The sequence below is a fragment of the Gopherus flavomarginatus genome, chromosome 16 (genome assembly GCF_025201925.1).
Source record: "Gopherus flavomarginatus isolate rGopFla2 chromosome 16, rGopFla2.mat.asm, whole genome shotgun sequence".
NCBI classification, from domain to species: domain Eukaryota; kingdom Metazoa; phylum Chordata; order Testudines; family Testudinidae; genus Gopherus; species Gopherus flavomarginatus.
In genome coordinates, this window is record NC_066632.1 from 27,318,653 (window position 1) to 27,341,953 (window position 23,301).

At 43.3% G+C, this 23,301-nt stretch overlaps 1 protein-coding gene across 3 annotated transcripts in view; it reads right to left on the bottom strand.

Moving 5' to 3' along the window:
• Positions 1-3,411: 3,411 nt before the first annotated feature.
• The window catches only part of SCN8A (sodium voltage-gated channel alpha subunit 8), a 129,850-nt gene continuing 109,960 nt past the window's right edge, over positions 3,412-23,301 (bottom strand). For all 3 annotated transcript variants that reach the window (XM_050925364.1, XM_050925361.1, XM_050925363.1), the window contains 7 exons: positions 22,895-23,017; positions 16,709-16,993; positions 16,121-16,174; positions 14,500-14,637; positions 12,925-13,029; positions 10,600-10,870; positions 3,412-9,489 (listed from right to left, as the gene is read on the bottom strand). In XM_050925364.1, the coding sequence (XP_050781321.1) occupies positions 8,342-9,489; positions 10,600-10,870; positions 12,925-13,029; positions 14,500-14,637; positions 16,121-16,174; positions 16,709-16,993; positions 22,895-23,017 (2,124 nt within the window). In that variant the 3' untranslated portion in view covers positions 3,412-8,341. The remainder of the gene's footprint in view (positions 9,490-10,599; positions 10,871-12,924; positions 13,030-14,499; positions 14,638-16,120; positions 16,175-16,708; positions 16,994-22,894; positions 23,018-23,301) is intronic.

Here is a 23,301-nt window from a genome sequence, read left to right on the forward strand (position 1 = left end):
TCCCCTGTACATCTTGTGCCCCTTGACACCAAAGTACTTGGCTTTCCCCAGCCCTTCAGCTCAGTAAGGGCAATGAGCACAGGCAGGAGAGTCAGCCCACTAATGGACCTGTGCCACTTCCCACCACCTGAGCATCTGCCCCTTGAGGTTCAGTCATCTGGGCCTTTGCCAAGTCGGCTGCTCATTACCAGGCACCCAGCTTGTCCGTTTGTTTTTCTTTTCCTGTCATCATCCCATCCCAGGCCGCCCACATGCACAAGTGACACTCTGGCCCCATTGCAGGTGATGGGAATTTTGCCATTGACTTCACTAGGGGCAGGATTTAACCCTTGCGTGACCCATGCTGTTTGTCAGCTGCCCATAGTGGCTCCTGCATGGATGCAGGGCCTAGGCTTCCTGCTCTCAACCCCTGGGTCTCATCCCCCCACCCCGCCCCGCACAATGCCCCACCCTGACTGTGCTCGCTGAAGTCAAGTTGTTTATATAAACTGGCACTAGTGGTTGCCTTTCCCATGAGCTGTGCGACTGTCTCCAGCTATTATCCAGCTTGGGCCAGCTGCGAGGCGGCTGAGCGACGGGCCCCTCTTTCTGCACCCAGGCCATGTGCTGTATCTAAACAGGACAAAACCAGGGCCAGCCCCTTCCACCTCTCCTAGCCCACTATGCTCAAGTATAACCACCGTTACTGGCGCTGCAGCTTAGCAATGACTAGGTGGAGTAGTGACTGGAGTCAGCTTTGCTCACACTGAGACGTGGTTCTGTCCAGCTGTGTTCCGATTCTGAGCTGGAGAGCAGCAACTTTCACTCAGGTTTGGTTACTATTTTCCAGAATTTAGGCCTCCTTCCATGGCATCTTATGGCCTGTATAATGTTGCACTGGGGAGGTAAGGAACTTTTCTGTATGGAGGGCAGGGACGGCGCTTCCATTTAGGCAATCGCCTAGGGCACCAAGATTTGGGAGGGCGGCATTTTGCAGCCCTCAGCTGCAATTGGGCGGGGGGGGCAGTCCTTCTGCACTCCATGTCTTCGGCGGCAATTCGGCAGTAGAGGGTCCTGCTGCACTCCGGGTCTTCGGTAGCAAGTCCTTCACTTGCTCCGGGACCTGCCCCTGAAGTGCCCTGAAGACTGGGAGCGTGGAAGGACACCCCCTCCACCGCCACCGAATTGCCGCCGACCCGGAGCGCAGAAGGACCCCCGCCTAGGGTGCCAAAAACCCTGGCGCTGCTCCTGACGGAAGGCTATGTGCCAATGCCTGTACGCTCCCCCTTCCCTGGATTGAAATGAAATAAGCACACTGTTTTACAACAAAATGGGTGCGATAACCAGCAAAGGCACCTGCATTGCAGGTTGTGTGAAATTACTGGAGTTGGAAGTTTAAAAAAAAAATCCCTCCTCACCCTTAAGACCATTTTAAAAAAAAATCATAACTAGCCTTAAAATAGCCCAGAACAAATTTCACATAGAACCACGGGAGAGAATGTGTGTGTGTGTGAGAGAGAGAGAAGAGAAAGCGTCTGCTGGGGTGAGACATCTTGCGCCACTGATGGGACTGTTGGTTTGTCCCCCTTTAAGGTCTGATGCATCTAAATCCTTTTAGGGCAAGTGGCCAACATTCATGCTTTGAAGGGGTTGGCTGTAGAGACAACTTGGAATTGTCAGCATGAGAAACCTTCCAGCCACACACCTAGCTGTCATCATGCATCTACCACCCCACCCCGCATGCTGCAGCATTTTGCACCCTCCCTCTGACTAAGCCCACATGCTTGACAAGCAGGTTGCAATTCTGGATGGTTGCGGGGGAGGGAGGGGATCCAGTTCCTGTTCACCACCTAATCCCCCGCTGCTGCACCAGATTGAGTAAAATACAGGGATTTCTCCCAGCCTGTGGAGCAGAACAGCCCCGCTGTGTCCCTGTGAAGGAGGCGGGAGGGAGGGGGCTGCAACAATTGAGGCTTTTCTTCGTGAGGGGGACTGCGGTAGCTCAGTGCAGGTTTGAAGGAAAGATTGATTGATTTTTAAAACCCCGACCCATTGACTGTCATAGTTGAAAGGATCATGCCCCTTTGGTGCTTCTTTACAAAGGAAGTTAGGCTCATTAACCCAGCTCAAAGAAGGGGAAACAGAGGCATAGAAGGGGGACGTGACAGATCCAAGGTCCCACAGCAGGAGAGCCAGGCACAGAATCTATCACAGCTGCATCTGACTGCCAGATCTGTCTTGTGGCCCCCAGTGCCTATGTGCTTAAGTAAAGTTTGAATCTGATCCTGCAAGGTGCTCAGTGCCTCCTGCACAGTTTGACTTCAGTGCAAGCGGCGGGGGAACAGGCCATTTTGGCAGCTTAGGTAATGGCAGGGGTAGAGCATACTCTCTTTGGCATGGGCCTATAAGCACCACCTCCTACAGCCCAGTTTAAGGGACATCCAGCTTTTCCTGCAGGCATGCGTGCGGAGGGTTCACTGGTCCCACGGCTTTGGTGGACCTCCCGCAGGCACGGGACCAGCGGACTGCCTGCAGGAAGTCCACCAGAGCCATGGGACAGACACACCTGCCCGAGGTCCACCGGAGCCACCTGCCGCCCTCCCGGCGACCAGCAGAGCACTCCCTGCAGCATGCCACCCCAAGCACGCGCTTGGCACGCTGGGGCCGCCCCTGTGCAGGGCCATGCCAGCCACTGCTGAAGGGTGACAGAGTGACAGGTCATGCAAGAGAAGAGGTTAAAACAAGATGGACATACCTTTTTATTGCAAATTCCAAAGTAAAAAGATGTACAGTACAAAGGAAATCAAAATTCAGACTCTCAGACTTCCAGCACACGGTGTTTTTACATTCTTTCACCACCCCGTCCCCAAAACACCAATTATTTCCGCCTCCTTTCTTCATGTGAAACAGAACAGGGAACAAAATCTAGGGAGGGTGAAAGGGGAAGGCTAATACAGCAGGGGGTGGGGGGAATTAACACAGTATCCAGAACAAGTCACATAAGCAAAGTAAAAGGAAGAAATTCTTTGCCCTGATCGTTGTTGAGAAGCTGGGTTCAGCAGAGCAGTGCAGTTTAAAAATGACTCATTTAGCAGCATTTATGGTACCATCCCATTTCCCCCTTAGTCCATGATTCTACTGTGCACATCTAAATAGCACTTGCAGCTGTGAATCTCAAAGCACTTTACAAATGTTAACTAATTGAGCCTCACAACACCCCTGTGAGGTAGGTAATTATACACCCATTTGACAGATGGGTACAACTGAGGCACAGAGAGGTTAAGTGATTTGTCCAAGGTCACACAACATGTCAGTGGTAGAGCTGGAAATAGAACCCAGGAGTCCTGATTTCCAGTCTCCTGCTCTAGCCACTGGACACCAATCCTCAACTCACCTATGCAGAATACACCTGCCATACGCACGCACACGCGCACACACACACACACACCCCTCTCTATAAAATCACAACATGCAACAAACCTGCAAAGGGCAAATTTGGAAGATTTTTCTCCTCTAACTTTTTTGGCAATTTGTTTAGATTCTTTTTTGAAAGTGGCTGGCAACTCCCCGTGCAGTACAGCACAGCCAGGTCTTGTGCAACCTTCCCACCAAGTTCATGTAGTGCCTCACAGTCCTGGCTTGCAGTACGCACAGCCAGTGCAGTACCAGGCTTTCTTGACCAGAGACTGACCAATGTTAGGGGATCAGAGTTCTAGGTTTGGTTGGTTCGGTTATTGTTCTTTGCAGTTTGGGTGGGGGGAACCTCTTCTAGGGAGAAGTATTTTAAACCAACACCTACATGATTTGACTTGCAACTATTTTGACTCAAAACCTGACCTCCAGCGAGCCATAACTAGCACACGAAGCTAACGCACTACCTTGCCCTTTGATTGGAAAGAAAGACATGTACAAAGGGAAGCTGAACAAAGAGGCAGCAGTGTGTGAGTACCACTGTGCTCCACTGCATGGACTCAGCAATGGCCAGCTGCCTCAAAGGCTCCCCTATGGCTTACCCTTAATGGAGTTTCTCAAGTGACAGGAGCATCTGGGTTCTCTCCGTTCTGCTGCAGACACACTGCATCACCCCTGCTGTCTTTGTTGGTGATGCCGGGTATGCTGGCGGATGCTTGGGAATTTCACATTCTGTACAATTTGCGCTTCTGTCTTTTGATTGGATTGAGAGTGCTGCAGACTAAAGTTCCCTGCACGTCGCCACAGCAAGCGTTCCCTACACCCAGGAGCAAGAGGGGACTGCAAGCCGCACAGCCTTCAATCTTTGGCTTCTGTTGAGCCTACCAGTGAATGGGGGCCAGTTTTGATGGTGTTTTTGTGATGCATTCACTAAGATATTAACCAAAAGCCACCACTTGGCCTCACAAAGGCCACCAACCTGCTCAGCTGCTATCAACATGCTGCAGTCACTGTGCCCAATCATAGCAGTAACCTCTGATGAAAATGGCAAGGGGGCTGCGGATTGGCAGTAAGAGCGACCTGTCTGCTAGATACCAGCAAAGAGCCACTAAAGGCCACAAATCTCTCACGGTGAATAATAAAACAGGAACAAAACCACTTCCACTAGCTTCCCCTGCACAAGTTAGGTCTTACTTGTGCCACTTTTATATACTTTGAAAAAAATAAGAACCCAGCAAGAATGAGGGTGGGGGGGGGCGGAAAACAGTGAACTAAATGGACACAGACACCCTTACCTTGTTCTTTTGGATTATAGTAATGTAATTTTCAATCATGTTTGGGTTAGAGCAGGATGAGCCACCATGCAATCTCTAATATGCTGATTTTCAGTATTGGTCTGACACAGCTTTAACATTTGTTGCAACAGAAAACTACAAAACACAATACTACAAAAGTTTGGGTGTGACCTCTACGACATCAGCTCATGGTTTTAGTTTTTTTCTTATTCCTTCACATTAGCATTTGTATTTTTTTTAAGTGAAAATAGAGCAGAAACGTTGAGTAAAGCAGCTTGAACTGATATTTCTTCCCCCCCTCCCCAGCCCTTTTAATAACAGGGTAATAAATGAGCCAAAACAACAGAGAGGATTTTACACATGCTGGGGGGAAGGGAGGGGGAACCACTTGTTACAGCCAAATTCTTTTGGCATTTTAATCCAAATTAAATTGCAGCCTATTGTTTTATTCCCATAACCCTGACTCTGGAATAAAAAATTCCTCACCAAGGACTTTACTACAACACCCCCCTCCCCCAAACACTCCCCCCACACACTGTATCTGCATTTCTATGCAATGATATGGTGTATGAAGCTACCCTGACCGCTTTATTTCAGACCAAAGCTTCCTTTGCAGCCTCAGCCTCACTGTGTGAAGGTTCCCAAAGATGCAGAACAATTCTCTCAGCACCCTGTGAACTGTGGCTGAGGGATATTTGCTACAAAAAAGACATTTTTAAAAATAAAACAAAAAAAGGAAATTTTCAATTGAGCAGGAAGATGGACTCTGCTGTCCCTGAACAGTTGGAGAAATTGTTCATTTTATTTTTCAGCAAGACTGATGGCCTTTGTATTCAATAGAGACTGATAAATAGTTTAACTGTTAAAAATAGAGAGATCGCAGAGAAGTCTTACTTAAACTGACTCCAGTAGCTCAATGAAGTTGCCAGCATGAGCAGTAAATGTACCACCCTTCACCTACAGACTGATATTCCAACTTAACAACAATTATGTAATTTAGCCAAATCTTGCATAGAAATGGTCAGAGAACTTATTGCACATTGGAATGACAAAAAATATTTTTGTCATTGTAAAGATAATTTGCACTAAAGCTTTTCTTTTTATCTATTTTAGGGTGTAGGGTTGTTTTTTGGGGGGGGTAGGGAATGTACATTGGCTGACATCTAAAAATCTAAGGAAAATATTTTAAAAATTAAAAATAAACATGGACAATGGCATAAGCCAGACACCGTTCTATTTAATTTTTGTATTTACAAAAAGGCATGCCGATAAAATAAACTGATATATTACAGTATTTATAATATTTTCTTAAAAAGTTCAACCACACTTTTCAGCTTTTTTTGTGCTGTTTACAATGTAGCCTGTACATATGTATGTAGTTTTCATCTTTATTATACACCATAGCCTAGCAGTAAGTGGGGTAAATCTAACAGGGTTGAAATGGTCCTTTGTTGTGTTCACCAGTACAGAAGAACTCCTCCACTGACATAATGGCTAGACTAATGCATTTATACAGCCCAGCCTGGCACAGATGTCTGTCAAATAGCGTTTGCTTTTTAAGTGACACTTGTTATCTGAGATTATACAAACTAAACTGCCTTCCTGTCATCTAAAAAGTTCTGCTGTCTTATTTTTGCCCTTTTAAAGATACACTTTATTTGGTCTACATTCAGTCATCCTGTTTCTCTTCATTCTATATTACAAATTCAATGCAGTAATGTCACAACCCTCCCTTTCAAAATGTAACATGGCAGCAACTCTTTAACCAGAACACAAGCTGTAGCTGGAAAACCGTTGTCTTTCAGTGCATTGCTGCCTTTTCCCATTGGCAAGAGCTATTCCCCAAGGCTGCTTAGAAGAAAATATCTCCTAGAGTGGTGACTGACAGCTGGCTTATTGACTGAGGAGGACACTGAAACAGAATATTAAAGGGTCTCATATCCTCACAAAGAAACACAAAAGTTTGAGCTTTCCTGGTGACATTCCCACTGAACGATTTACCACTCAGTAATCAGACTAGTTGAGAGGTAGCTCTAGTGTCTAACCAAATCTGCAGGACCTTTTAGTTACTACGATATGACAACATATGAAACAGAAAGGTGAAGGCACATGACATCAGACACCTCGTCTTCAGCACAGTGCCCCATGTCATATTGCTATTTTATTGTCAACTCTAATGTGTTCCATTTTGTTTAAAAACCTTGTGGCTACAGAAGCAAGGAAAACCATGGAGCGTCAAAGTGCAAGCTGCAAAAAGTAGTAATGATGGAAGAACATAAAGACAACTTCAGAGTTTCACAAATCCAGCTGGGTCTCAGCCCCCGCTGCCACCCCAAGAAAGCAACAACTCTGAGGAACATGGGACACAATTAAACTCTGTGAGTTACACGTCCCCTTGCTTTAGCCAAGTTCCCAATATTGCACCTGCAGAGACTATGCTATTTCCTACATAGCACTGTTCTCTCTACACTAAAAGTGTCTGCTGCAGTATGGCGGCTGAATAATTATTATTACAGGATACAAATGACCTTGTTGACTGGTATTTAAGCCCTAGATTTTGGTTTTGCAGTGCCATTCCTGAATATTATATATTCTCCCCTCCAGGGATCCAGAGCAATATTTAGGTTTTTCTTTCTGTATGATTATTGTTTAAATGTGCAAAAGATGGCTGTATGGAAACGACAGGTTGTTAAACATACACACACACACACGCACACACACACACAGAGATTTCATCGGCTTGTTTCATTTTTTTCCTACTGGAGGGTGTATGAAAGAGATTGTTACAAATTGGTAAATATTGGTGAAGGGCATGATTATATTTAAGGTTAACCTCCAAATACAGTGTGTGGTAGTCAGTGGAGTGCCTCGAACTTATGGCTTAACCAACTGTTGTGGAAGGATATTGAGTGTCTTGTGGTTTAATGATTCTTCATGCATGATTCCTGGTCACAGCATGCCATCATGCAAATCATTTCTATGCATTGAACAAGCACAATTTTTTTTTAATCAGCCTGAGCAAGTTTTCAGGCTGAAGATACCTGATTACCCCATCTCCCAAACCAAGTAAAGCCCATGTAGAAAGTAGTATGTAAGATAATAAATACCAAATAAATTATGACAATCAAACGGCATGGGCTAAATGGGTGGGGTTTTGTTTCTTTTTTTTGTCAGTTTTTATTTTGCCTTTTTTTTTTTTGCCTTTTTCTTTTTTTTTTTGTTTTTGCTGCTTAACTAAATGCAGGAATGCAAATTAGTTTTGCTTGAACAAACAAACCCTTTAACACTGTGACTTCTGGGTTTTCTTTTGATAATCAACAAAATGAGAAAATAATCAATTTTGGCTGCTTTGGGAGATATATTAATCCAAGCAGCGGGTTTTGTTTTTTAGTGTGTGTGTGTGTTTTTTATTTTGCTTGTTTGTCCCAAAGTTGCATTGATTGATGTGGAACATTGTTCATTTAGAAGGGTCCTTTAAACAGGTGGTAGGTCACTGCTTTTAGATGCAACTTTGTCACACAATAAGCAGACTATGTTTGGTATAAGATCTTCAGGTGTCTCCTTAGCTGTTCCGTATTGATATATTTTGTGAAGTTTGTAAACAATCTTTTTGCTTGCAAATTTTTTTAAATTTGTACAACATATTTTTGTTTGTCTCAACACTTAGATTCCTTGAAATCTTTTTGTCTTTTTGCTCGTTCTCGTCTTCCTTCCTCCACCCGCAGCTGTTTCTCCTTTTCAGGTTTAGTTACGCTGTCATAGGATGGGAGGGATGCGGTGGATGGGGTGCCTTCTTTTTTCTCCCGATTTGTTCCTCCGTTTTCCAGCTTAGTAGAGGCAGACTTCCGGCAAATAAAGCCCCGTTTTGCTAAGCGAACCCTGTAAGCCCGTTGGATAACCACTGCCGAGACATCTTCCTGCTTGCGCCGGAGCGTGGTCGTGATGGGCTCATAAGACACTTTGGAAGGGTTAGATGCCACAAACCTTTCCTCCATCTGCTGCCTCAGGATGTCCAGCTCCCCACTGTCCCCCAGCACACGCTTGGTAAAGGCAAACAGGATGTCCAGGCAGTGGATTCTGTCCCCGCTTACCATAGGCAAGTCCATGGCGATGAGTTCGATAGTGTTAGGTTTAGGGACACGGAGTGGGTGCTCCAAAGCATCAGCAAAGTCTGCCAGCTTGCAGTACTCAATGAACTGTGTGGCATCAGGGTCAAACTTCTCCCAAATCTCATAGAAGGTTTCAAAGTCGTCCTCGCTCAGTGGGTCAGCACTCTCCTCCGTGGCCACACTGAAGTTCTCCAGAATAATAGCGATGTACATGTTCACCACAATCAGAAAGGAGATGATGATGTAGCTGACAAAGAAAAAGATCCCCACGGAGGGGTTACCACAATCTCCCTTGAAGCTGCTCCCGGGATGCTCCTTATCTAGGTCGCAGTCTGGTGGCCGGTTCAGGATAGGCAACAGCAAGCCATCCCAGCCAGCCGAGGTGGTGATCTGGAATAAACAGATCATGCTGTTGCCGAAGGTCTCAAAGTTGAACATGTCATCTATGCCGGCCTCGTGCTTTACATAGGCGAAGTTCGACATGCCAAAGATGGAGAAAATAAACATGACCAGGAACAGCAAGAGGCCGATGTTGAACAAGGCAGGCAAGGACATCATTAAGGCAAAAAGCAGGGTGCGGATCCCCTTGGCCCCTTTGATCAGACGCAGGATGCGGCCAATACGGGCCAGTCGGATGACTCGGAAGAGAGTGGGTGACACAAAATACTTCTCAATGAGATCAGCCAGGAACATTCCTAAAGAAGAGGGCAGGGGGAAGATGTTATAACCCAACTTAAACGCCTACAGTTTCCATTGTTTACCAGAACTAGGCAAGGGAACACTGGCAGTGCTGGCACAGAAAATTTGCCTCAAACTTCCACAAGAGACCTCTTGTTCTACGTGCCTCAGTTTTGGGGGGGCCACATTTAGGCAGCTAGGACCTGAAACTGGCATCTCTGCTTGGGATTTTAAGGTTCAAGGGTATGAAGGCATTTGGACTTGTGTCTCCTTGGTTGTTCATCCCCTGGATCTTAAGGGGCAATGATTATTAATCGCACTAAATGAGAGATCTGGAGAAGAGGAACTATGTAGAGCCCACATTGTATTTACCTATGGGACCACATTCTATTGCAAGGTTAATTTTAAAAACTAAGGCCCAGCGCCTCAAAGGTATTTAGGCTCCTAACTTTCATAGAAATCAATGGAACTGGGCCCAAGAGTCAGAGACAAAGTTGGCTCCAATTTGGGACTGAAGGACAATCTCTATTCTTTGAGCCAGGTTAGTCCAAAGATATGGGGACTTTTTCAGTAGGGTGAACACCATCTTTCAAGTGACTCTGGAGTAATTTATGCATTTGCCATAAAAGAAACACAAATCTGAAAACAAAAAGTGAATTCCAGGAGCCCAGTTTCATCCATTAATTCCAACCCAAACTGGAATCCAGAAGCTGTAAATCCCTCATTGATTGAGGACTAAAAACAAATACTTTGTCTAGAGGCACGAGAGCATGCCAGTCTCAGTGGTTTATAAGCATTAATTAATTAAGCCTCGTAATACCCCTGTGAAGCAGGTTATATTCCTGGTTTATAGTGGGATACTGTTTTACCCAATTCTATGCAGTGAGTGAGTGGCACAGCCAGGAGTCTTGACTCCCAACCTTTCGCTTGAACTACTAGATCAGGCTCTCCTCCCAGAGCTGGAAATAAAAAACTCAGGAGTCCTGACTCCAGTGTCTTCCTCTTTAACTACTGGGCCACATTCCATTTCACACCATCCTGCAGAAACCTATTTCTAGCGAAGACAGCTTTATCCAACGTGCATATCAGGGAGCACCCCACAAGCTTCCACTAGCTATTCCACTTACCCACAATGGACAGAATCACGACCACGAAGTCAAAAATGTTCCATCCAATGGTGAAATAATAGTGTCGCAAGGCAAACATCTTCAGCACACACTCACAGGTGAAGAGGATGACAAACACCAGGTTGATCCACCAGAGGATGTCTGACATCTGGCTACTCTGTGTGTCTGTTTCCACCATCATGGTCACCATGTTGAAGCAGATGAGCATCATGATGACTATATCGAATGCTTGCTGAGTGACAAAGTCAAAGACAGCTCCTTGGATGCTGTTCTGCATTACAGGAGAGGAGCCATGGATGGGAGGGGGTGGGAGGAACACACAGAGAAAAGGTTTAGCAAGGACTGCTAACAAGCAAATCTATTAGTTAGATAAAGGGACACAATTTGCCATGGAACTACCAAGCCTAGTATCCCTTTTTTGGGAGGCTCTACTCACTATTCCAATGTCTACCAGAATAGACTATTCCAGTGTCTACCAGAGGGAAGGACCAGAACAGGAAATCATCAAGTAATCATCAAGTGATCCACCCCCTCAACCCCCGTTGCCCATTGCCAGCTTCTGGCAAACAAGAGGCTCGGGACACCATCCCTGCCCATCCTGGCTAATAGACATTGATGGACCTATCCTCTATAAATTTATCTAGTTCTTTTTTGAACCCTGTTATAGTAATGGCCTTCTCAACATCCTCTGGCAAGGAGTTCCACAGGTTGACTGTGTGTTGTGTGAAAAAAAAAAACTTCCTTTTGTTTTAAACCTGCTGCCTATTAATTTCATTTGGTGACCCCTAATTTTTGTGTTATGAGGAGTAAATAACAACACTTCCTCATTTACTTTCTCCACACCAGTCATGATTTTATAGACCTCTGTCAGATCCCCCTTAGTCATCTTTTTTCCAAGCTGAAAAGTCCCAGTCTTATTAATCTCTCCTCATATGGCAGCCATTCCATACCTCTAATCATTTTTGTTGCCCTTTTCTGAACCTTTTCCAATTCCAGCATATCTTTTTTGAGATGAGGTGACCACATCTGTACGCAGTATTCAAGGTGTGGGAGTACCATGGATTTATATAGAGGCAATATGATATTTTCTGTTTTATTCTCTATCCCTTTCTTAATGATTCCCAACATTCTCTTTGCTTTTTTGACTGCTGCAGCACATTGAGTGGATCATTTCAGGGAACTATCCACAATGACTCCAATATCTCTTTCCTGAGTAGTAACAGCTAATTTAGACACCGTCATTTTATACGTATAGTTGGGATTATGTTTCCCAATGTGCATTACTTTCAATTTATCAACATGAAATTTCATCTGCCATTTTGTTGCCCAGTCACCCAGTTTTGAGAGATCCTTTTGTAGCTCTTCACAGTCTGCCTGGGACTTAACTATCTTGAGTGGTTTTGCATCATCTGTAAATTTTGCCACCTCACTGTTTTCTTCTTTTTCCAGATCATTTATGAATGTTAAATAGGACAGGTCCCAGTACAGACTCCTGGGGGACACCATTATTTACCCCTCTCCATTTGGAAAACTGACTATTTGTTCCTACCGTTTCCTATCTTTTAGCCAGTTACCAATCCATGAGAGGACCTTCCCTCTTACCCCATGACTACTTACTTTGCTTATGAGCCTTTGGTGAGGTACCTTGTCAAAAGCTTTCTGAAAATCTAAATACATTATGTCCACTGGATCCCCCTTGTCCACATGCTTGTTGACCCCCCCCCAAAGAATTCTAGAAGATTGAGGAGGCATGATTTCCCTTTACAAAAAACATGTTGACTCTTCTCCAACAAATTATGTTCATCTATGTGTCTGACAATTTTGTTCTTTACTATAGTTTCAACCATTTTGCCCAGTACAAAGTAATTATAATGAAATGTAATTACCAGTGCTACAGGCTGCCAAAATCTTATCAGCAGCATATCCAGGCTCTTTGCTGAGAGCCTTGAAGGCCAGTGCTATTATCCCCATTTAGAGACGGGAAGCAGAGGCATCGAGAGACTAACGTGACCTGCCCAAGACCCCACAGGAAGTCCGTGGTAAAACAAGTAACTGAACTCAGGTCTCCTGAATGTTAGGCTAGCATTGTAACCATTGGGCCATCTGTCCTCTCAGATGCTAAACTCTCAGGACTGGCTCTAGCTGGCAAATCAAGACAGAGACGTAATGGTTTTCTCGGATTATTACATCTGCAGTATAACAAGGCAGTGTGGAGTCTAGAGTGAATCTTCAAAGCAATGGCGACTGGTGTGCGGGGGGCTGAGCACTGCTGAAATCAGCCCCCCAGTTATTGTTCCTTTGGCTCCCGTTAAATCACACACTTACCAGAGGCCGGGGAATAGGTTTCTGAGGTTTCTTTGAGCCCAGTTTTTTCATGGCATTGTAGTATTTCTTTTGCTCTTCTGTCATGAAGATATCCTGACCTCCAAAGTAAAAGAGGAGAAGCAAAAAGAAAGCTGGTTATAATCAGTCCATGCACATTAAGGGAAGGGGATCACAATACAGGCTCAGCTGCTAGGCTACATGCTGGGGGCAAACTGGTGGTAACTATTTTAGATAGAAATAATTTGCACCAGAGCCCAAAATTATTGAAGTTATTCTGCAAATTACTCTGGCTTGCAGATCATCTGCTAACACAGTTTGGCGGCTGCTTTACCTGTGGAACTCCCTCACTTCAGGCTTGGAGCGAAAGAAGAAAGAGGCAGAGAGTGTGGCCGAGAAAGGGGGAAAGACTTCTGGCATATCCCACTTCCATTCTCTTATGGAATTTCATAGACTCATAGAAATATGGGGCTGGAAGGGACCTCAAGATGTCATTATCGTCCATCCCCCACAATGAGGCAGGATTAAGTACATCTAGACCATCCCTGACAGGTATTTGTCTAACCTGTTCTTAGAAACCTCAAAGGACAGGAATTCCACAAGCTCCCTAAGTAGCCTGTTCCAGTGTTTATCCTATAATCAATTTTTCCTAATCTTCCTGCAAACTGGAGCTGATTACTTCTTGTTCTATCCTCAGTAGATATGGAAAACAATTGATGACTGTCCTCTTTATAACAACCTTTTACATATTTGAACATTATGATCCCAGTCAGCTTTCTCTAGACTAAGCATGCCCAATTCTTTCAACCTTTCCTCATAGGTCAGGTTTTCTAACATCATTTTTGTCACTCTCCTCTAGACTCTCTCAAGTTAGTTCACATCTTTCATCAAGTGTGGTGCCCAAAACTGGGCACAGTTCTCTAGACTAAGCCTCCCCAGTGTTGAATAAATCACACTGTTGACTCAGTCAGTTTGTGATCGATCTACTATAACTATGATTTAGTTGGGGATTGGTCCTGCTTTGAGCACAGGGTTGGACTAGATGACCTCCTGAGGTCCCTTCCAACCCTGATAGTCTGTGATTCTAAGATAACCGCCCACATCCTTTTCTGCAGGACTGTTGCATAGCCAGTTAGTCTCCATTCTGTATTTGGGCATTTGATTGTTCTCTCCTAAGTGTAGCACTTTGCACTTGGCTGGAATTGAAGGGCTGAAATAAAGACATGACTAGAAAATAGAGACATGAATGAAAATCAAGGTGTGTTTAGAGGAAACTACAACTTTTCTGAACCTCACTCAAGTTTGGGCAAAAATTAAGTTGGTTCTTGTTTTATTGGAACTTATTTCTTCAGCCCCCTTCCTTAAACAGGTGTTAGAGGCAAGTTGATAAGGATTGTTAAAAATCACAAACAGTCTGCGATGCTAAGTTCTAAGCGATGAGGTTCAAGACCAGAATCACTGAGTGAAGTTCTATGGTGGCATTATGCAGGAGTGTCCTGACCTTAAAATCCATTAATCTGTTTGTCCTGCAAATAGCCCAGATCTGCCTCTATAACCAATAAAAAAAAGTGGACCTATCTTTTTCTTTTGTTGATTGAAGTTATCAATGATGACACCAATAAACAAGTTCAGGGTGAAAAAGGAGCCAAAGATGATGAAGATTACAAAGTAAATGTACATGTAGATGTTGTCCTCATACTTGGGTTGCTCTTCTTGCTGAATGCAGGGATGGGGAGAGAAACAGACATTGCAAAGACAGTATAAAGTATTGCTAAAAAGAATTGTTGTCTCAGTTCAAGTGTCTGTGTTAGACTGGGAAGGTGGCATGTGGCTCTTTTGGAACTTTTCTACCTTTTTTCTTTTTTTTGGTTAATTTTGTGCTGCTGAAATTTGCCTGACTGGCAGCATGTCAGCTCACCGACAGAGCTCCAGTACAAGCTTCCCCATCAGCACAGTGCAGGGGAGCTCTGACAAAGACAGGAGTTTGGTCTCTACCTACATTCAGACCTTTACCCTTCTGGCTGCAACGAGCTGCCAGCTTGGATGGCGGTTTTTACGATGTGATAAGCAGGAACTGGACCCAGTCCCACCCAAAATCTTTTCACATAGGGGGCACCAAATAGCCATCAGATAGGATGAATTTATGATCACAACCAATCCGGGCCAGATTTGAGCTGGTTACCTAGAGGAGAAAGCATCTGTAAATCTTTTACCAACCCTGAGCTATCTCCTTCCCAACATAGGTTCTATAATTAAGCCCTGGAGCCCTCTCTTGCAGATTTCTAACTAGGGCTTTGGAGCAACCAAGAAAATGCCATCAGAGAACCCACCCCCATTTATACACTGAAGCCAGTGCCTACTGAGACAGGACTTGGGGGAAGAGTTAGTCACAGCTCTGACTCAGTTACGTATTTCACTATGGAGCCTCAGTATCTTTCTTGATTTAAGGAGCTTCCAGTGACCTGGGAGAGAACACTGGCCTAAATTCCACTTCAGTGCAGCTGGAGAACATTTTGATGGTAATACACAAACTTCTTAAATGAACCTGATTACCAACCTTCGAATCATTAATAAAGTGAAAAAGCCTGATTTTTGGAAGTGTGACACACTCACAGCTCCCATCAACTTCAACTGGAGTTTTGGGTACACAGCACTTCTGTAAAATCAGCCCCATAAAATATATAGTGATTTGCAAATCAGAGAGGAACCATAAAAGCAGGGCAGGAACACACACTGTAAAGGTTAAAATCTTGCATTTAAAAATAGTAAGAACCTCAGATGAGAACACAGTGAAAACAAAAACTGTTTAACTATCCCCCCATCCCCAACTCATGCTGTTTGCCTTTTTGTCTCTCACTTAACATGAAACAGTGAAATCAGAGTAGTCATTTTCTCCTGTTTCTTTTTATAGTGAGTTTCATTTTCTGGTTCTGAGGACAGCACATTTGGAGTTCCATCACTGACTGAAAAAAAGTTTTTTAAATTCCAAATTCCATTTTACTTGACACTAATAAAAAAGAAAATATTGGTGTTTACTCCACCCTGGCACCATGCAGATACATCCTTTAATGGATAACAATGCTGTAACCGCAGGAAATGCAACCTAATGATCACTACAGCAAATAAATAAAAACAACAAACACAATTTAAGAATAAGAAGTGGAATTCTGGAAGAGAGTTGGTGGGGAACGTGCTTTACCTTTCTGGAATCTACCGCTGCATACATGATATCCATCCAGCCCTTGAAAGTAGCCTAGTGAAGAAAACCACACATTCTTTTAGAGGGAAGTAATTTGAAATGAGCCTGGATAGATTAGATGTGTGGTACAGAACTGCATGAGGAGAGGTCTCACTTAATCTCTTGCTTTCCCTTTATAATGCACTATTTAATTCCACCTGTTGCACATCTGTGATTTTTATGGGTAATTTATTTAAATCTGCCTTTTTCTCATGAAGTGGAGAGCTTCATATACATTTTTAAAGACATTTTATTGTTGCCTCATTAAATCCAGGGTTTGGTGGGGTCTTAAAAATTGCATAATTAAAAAGTGTTTTTTTTAAAATAGACTGGATAGAGCTCTCTGGGAATACAGGGTTAGAGGCACTCTAGGCAGGGCCGAATGCGCAACTTATGTCAAAATGAGGCTCAATGGCCTGATCCAATGCACATTCAAGTCAACGGGAGTGTTGAATTGGGGCGTAAGAGGGAAAAACCCAGAGATGGAGATGGTCTGTTAAAAGATCTAACATCTACTTAGGGCTGGGAGGCAGGGAAGGCAAAACTTACAACTTGGAGAAGAGCCAGGTATCCTGCCCCAACATTGTCAAAGTTAATTTTCACATTCTTCCATCGGATCTCAGTGGAGTTGGGTGGCATCAGTGCTTCACAATCAGTCCTGTTGTTAACTCTCTCTATTTCGAAGCGCTCCTCGGATGTCTCGTTAAAGCAGTAATGGTATTTCCCAGCAAACAGGTTAACCCCCATAATGCTGAAAATCAGCCAGAAGATAAGGCAGACCAACAACACATTCATAATGGAAGGGATAGCGCCAACCAGGGCGTTGACAACCACCTGTGTTGGAAGGGGCGGGAGAAAGTTTTAGTATAAAACAGAAGACAGTAGGCAGCAAGCATCAATACAGCTGTTTTTCGGGGGGAATAGGAGGTGAGGCCACTGACAGGTCCGTGGCTTTTAGTCTAGACTAGAGTTTGCAGTGAATTTATTCCAAGTGGCTAAAGGTTCTGTTTAGAAGCCCACTGGATACTGGGCTAGATGGACGACTGGTCTGACCCAGTATGGCTGTTCTTATGTTCATCTGTTGAGATCCTGTTTATTTTAAAAACAGGGCGAGTTCTTTTTGGATCGGCTGACTTTGGCTTTGGTTTTTTCGTGGGTGTGTGTTTGTGCGTGCATGTGTACAAGAATTACTTGTAAATAATTTTTATTGTCAAAGGGGAAAAAATGATGTTACTGAGTGAGGCTGAGCTCAAACTCGTTACAATAATCAATAGACTCCTACCTGACTAATTGCTCAAAGCCAGGTCCAAAGATATCATTGCTCATGGATTTGGAGGAATTTATCAGCCAGTGGCCCTTGTGGCCATTCCCCACTTTAAAACAAGGCTGTGGTCACTTACAGGCCCGCTTCCTGCTCCCAGTGAGGTCAGTGGGGAATTCTGAGCCATTGACTTCAATGAGAGCAGGATCGAGCCCTAAAATTGCTCTCTTAAGACTAAGCCATGAGTCAGTGTAAACACCAAGATAATATTTGTGACTAAGCAAGGCGACCACGTTGTCTCAGGCAAATAGCTGAGCATGCAGGTTTGCAGGCTCAAGAAGAAAGAAAAGCCATATTCCCTTCTCCAAACGGCAGCAAATAAGACAGGAAGTGGTGTGCTGTTTGGTCACAGCTCATCTCTTTAACCATTTCCTAATTTGAGTCTTTCAGGAATTTAGTGCGGTGTTTCCCCAAGCCCTCTCCTGATAAACACACGGCAGAATTTAAGCTCTCATGCTTTTAATGTAGCCAGGGCAGTGGGTTATTAAATCTTTTATTACAATTCTCCTATTTTAGGTTCCTTTAGTAAATTAAAATTTTAAATTGTTTCATCTCTTCTGTCTAGTGTCAAAAGAGGAACACTAATCAAAGTTCTATGTAAACACACTGGTTTCAGGCATTCTGTAATTCAGGGTATAAACAATAAATATATGATAATTAATAACAATGTGGACTCCTCATAGCACTTTTCAGGCAGGTCTCAAGGTACTTTACAAAGAGTCAGGAAGGCAATTGGGGTGGGAGTTGCAGTGACTCTTTGCTACCTAAGGCATTTTCATTATCACTGAAATGGTGATGGTGGCCTAAGCACAGAACTGGCAATCAGATCTTCTGTTCCTGACTCTGCCACCAACTGGCTGCCTTGACCCTGTGCAAGTCATTTAGCCTTTCTGGGCCTCAGTTTCCCCACCCAAAATAGAGGTGTCAGAGCCAGGTACAGAACCCAAGTCTCAGCTCTTCCTTAAACCACTAGATCACAGCTGTTCCTCAAAACAAGTCACTGTTAATGAAAACACCCTAGGTAGTAAATAGTCACTATGCCAGCCCTTAGTCCTCCCCTACAAAACAGATAAATTAAGCCAGTGATTCACCCTCCTGGGATGCTCTTACTATCACTTAGGGGAATTAAGATATTGAATGATCCCAGTCCCTTCTACCAGTTATTTCATGCAAAATGCCAAAGCGTCTCAGCAGTCACAAATGGTGGAACGCTAACCTCCCTGGTGAGGCATGTCTAAATCAGACTCTCAAACTCGTCGCTTTCTGCTTCATTATTTCATGTTTAAAGGTTTTATGTAACAATAATTAGTAGTGATTTAGTCGAGTTTCACGCTGACTCAAGTGATTCCATCTGTAACCCAATGGGATTTCCCTATAAATGCTCACTGAAAATTATACTGGTCCTAAAAAGAGATGGACTGAAACCAGAATCTTGGAGCTGCATCCCAGAAATTTAGACCCAACTCCAAACTTCCTGGCTTGGCCCCATCTCTAGCCCTGAATAACTTAATACAAAATCTAGAGATAATTTAAATTCAGCATAATAATTGACCAGGATGCTATTTTAGCTTTTAGATGCCCCATCAATTTGGCAATGTGGCAGCTAAAGGGTTAAATACAGATGTACTTCTGCTGAATGAAGTTTTCCCTGCAATGATTAACAGGGGTTGAGACTAATCACTAATCAGTTTTACACCAGCATAAATCCACTGACTTACATGGGTATGAGATCAGCATCAGGCCCTTTAAATATATGCTAAATACACAACACCTTTCCTTCCAATTACCTACTCCCCTTTCTTCCACTCCATTCTTAAGTGCACACACCATAGTGATCACCTACCATATTTTAAAACTATTCAGATATTAGCATGCTGATATGCCCCCGACTAGTTGTAGAGTAAGTATGCTGACTGGACAAATGCTCTCTCTTCCTGTAATCACTTACCTGAATAAATGGAATCAACTTACACTGTTTAAATTGGTCATTACAACCATAACCAACTTTCAAAAAATCTGAGAGAGGGAACATGGCTTTTGTGTGCAGACTGTGCATTGGCAATTGACAAATGTGCATGCATGTTTCACAGCATTACTGTCATACTTCCTGAATAATTTAAGAGCAGAGCAAGCTCTTTAAAATGCAGATTACTATGGAGTAGAGAAAAGCAAAGAACTACTTGTAATGTTTCCTTTGCAAAGGCATTTCAAATTACTGTCCTTGGGGTTGGAGGGATTGTTTTGGTACATTTATCTCAAAGTCAGAATAAAAAAAGAATGGAGGTGGTTACAAAGTAGCACAGTTACAGTTAATCCCTTTGTATCAATTTTGCTGAAGTGAAATAGTTTCCCAATGTTAAGTGCGTGTGAATCTCTCGATTCTACACCAGATACAATTCAAATCTCCAGGGGGGTGAAAGGATCATTCTCTCCAGCATGATTTACATTTATTTTTTAAAATGCCATTTATTATCTATGGACTTTATACTAGTTCTTTTTTCTCTCTGATTATACTGGTCTCTGTGACCATGTTATATCGTTATATAAACCACTTTTCAGCATTAAACTTTAACAACAAAAGAACGTGTGTCCTAATGACAAAAAAAAATTAACATTGTATTGATGTTGCAGTAGGGGGCAAATTGGTTCTATCTGGATGAAATTCATCTTAGTGCAGAAGGACCCTTCATACCACACAAACTCTACATTTGTTCATTGTGGGAGAAGTGTACACAAAAGTGTGGAGTCCTGGGGACCCGTGGGCTGGAGAAACAGCTGTGGGGGGCGGGGGGCTCTAGACACCTAACTTTGCCGGACTCCATATGAACAAGGCCTGATCACTCTGGCTTTGCGCCACTGGAACAAATTTCACCCTTTGTGATTGTGCTATGTAGTTTGTAAGCCACTGTTTAGCATTAAACTAAAAGCTCTACTGGCAAGGGGGAAAAAGCCCTCCACCAAAGCAGATTATTATAGCCCCAGGGAGGACTCAACCCTGTTTGTATTTAGCATAGAGGTCACACAAGCCATCTTCGCTCAACCTGGATTTTAAGTCTTAATCATACAATCACACTTTTTTACAAGAATCTCAGCCAGGAATTGAAGTTAAAGGCTATCCTTCTAGAAATACTAAGTCTGTAGCTTTGCGGATATTGATATTTAATTCACACCTTTATTATGACCCAAATGATGTTAACAGTATCAAGTTGTAGACCAAGCTAAGGTGACATTCTGGCCCCACTGAAGTCAATGGGAGTTTTGTCATTAATGTCAATGGAGCCAGGATTTTAGTGCGGAAAGGTTACTCATTTTTCCAATAGTGTCAGTTCAGGCGAATGTCCTATGAGCATCTAAAAGTTAAGATAAAAACACACATCGTCAATACCTGAAATCTGTTTTAGCAGATAAAGGCCATTTCCAGTAACGATACTTCATATTAATACCGTGCACTTGTATAATGCCTTACATCTAAGGATCTCAAAGCACTTTACAAACAGTAATTAAACTTCTCAACACCCTAGTGAAGTATTATTAACCTCTCTGTGCCCTGTACAAAGGGGCTAAGTGACTTGCCCAAGGTCACTCACAAATCAGAGGCAGAATCACAGCTCCCTAGATCTAGTTCCAGCAACAAGATACTGCTGCCTCTTCAAGCACTTAGGGTAAAATGTGCTCCTGTACAGAATGCCAGCACACAGCTTATGTCCACTAAGCCCTCACATTTGAGAATAAATGAGATATAAGTGGCCATGGAGTGAATTTAACCATTGAGTTTGCTGTATTTGCCAACACCCATGAACTGCATGAAACAATTATAATTTTTTTGGCATTGGGAAAAGGGACTCTTCAGAATTCCACTTCAGCTATTTAAATTATTTTAAATCAACACAGATTTTGTTCCACTATAACAAAACTGCAACTGTGGTTCTGAGAGCGGATGAGCAGGACTGGCATTTCAGGGGATGTACTCTGACTGTGCTATTGAAGAAATTTGCTGAAAGATTTTTACAGGATTAGCCTCGTCAGGATCATTTCTGCACAGTTAAGGCCTCACTAGCGCTTTCTACACAACTCTGATATGGCCATGTTGTGTAGCTGACTGGAGGTTAGTGTATGTAGCCAACAGTGACTGTACAATCACTACTCTCAGTACAGACTATTGCTTCCACTCGATTCTCTTTATAGATATTGTAGTTTATGTCATGCCCTAGAGATCTATTTGGGAATTCCTTTAACAGGTTATTATCTGCCTTAGGCCATTAGTTTGCTCTAAATTACACCAGTGTAATTCCACTGACACCAATGGAGTTACTCCTGAAGTAACTTAGAGATTAGTATGATCTCCCAGCTGTTTTATTCCATTTTTAATATGGTATCTTTAACTTTAAGGGTGCATTTTCTTGCTCTTTAGTGCAATAGACCTAAATTAATATTGTTCACAACAGCAACAATGAAAATCCATTGGTCCAACATACCCTTTACCTACAGAAAGGTATGTTTTGTTGGATTTTTTTGCACCTGATTATTTCGACACAAAAGGCGGGGGGAAAGCACCAAAATATAAAATCAGTGGCAAAGTAACAAGACACTGCAATCATTTCAAATGGAATCCCCATGGCATTGGTACCATCTAACAATTTCAGGAAAGCTTGTTAAGTTCAGTGCTTTGCTTGTGCTTTGTTGCTAATATCACCGTGACAGGACCGGGTACCATAAAAGCATGGTAAAAGGGAGGGAGTGGAAACGAAAGCTTCACTATCAGACAAGGCTTCCAGTCACCGCCAGACTGGACTGAGAACAACAAGGTGCAACAAGAGGAATTAAACCAAAAGCTTTTTTGAAACAGTTGAGCTCTCCCCCATTTCCTTCCTGCAGGGATGAAAAGCCTGAGTTATCCAAGAAGGAGAAGCAGCTTTTTACTGACTTGAATACATTAGATTTTTTTTTATAAACCCTTTAAATTCTCCTTTAATTAAATCCCACCAGCTCCACTGTGGCCAACAACTTGGGGGAGAGAGGGAGGAGATATTTGATGTGGTTCGAATTCTGCTTCTTTGCACCTGGTGATTCTCCCTAGATAAAAAAAAGTTACAGCTGAGAAGCCCCCTCGGATGCTAGAGGTTTAAGCCAGGCCAAATGAGAACAGCCAAGTGTTGAACATGTTCTACGAATGGCATGTGGTTTGGGCCAATAATTAATGTAATGAGGCAGCTAAATGCATCTCCCTTCTTTAAAAGGGGAGTGTGCAGCAGAGGGCAGGGTAAGGGGACATAAACAGGGGTGTGTGATCAAGTTAGCAGCTGCATCATGATTCTGTCTGGAATTATCTTTCCACCAGTTTGATCAGTTCTAGCATGCTTTAAAAAACCCACTCCACAGGCATGCAGAAGGATCAGCTGCTAATGACATCTTACCCTCATCCCCTCAAATCGGGACAACGCTCTTAAAGGCCTCAAAGCTCTTAGTGTCCTAAGGGACTTTATGGCACCTAGTTCCGAGTAGCCCAGGGCATTAGCTACAAGGCTGACTAAAGAAACCTACACAGAAAACAAAAAGAAAAAGAAAAAAAAAGAAAAAAAGTTCCAAACTGTTAGAACGAATCCCCTAGCACTGATTGCCCAGCCCAGACTGCAGGTCTGGGTTCCCCAAAGATAAATACCGAAGACATGACACCAGCTGCCTACTTCACTTGACTGAAACGACCTGAAAGGAAATAATGCGGTTGAGAGAGGCATAAGAAAAAAACAAAGGGGAAAAAATAAGTGAGAGAGAGGCAGAGACACATAGACGGAAACAGGGTCTGTTGGAAGGAGGAGCCCAA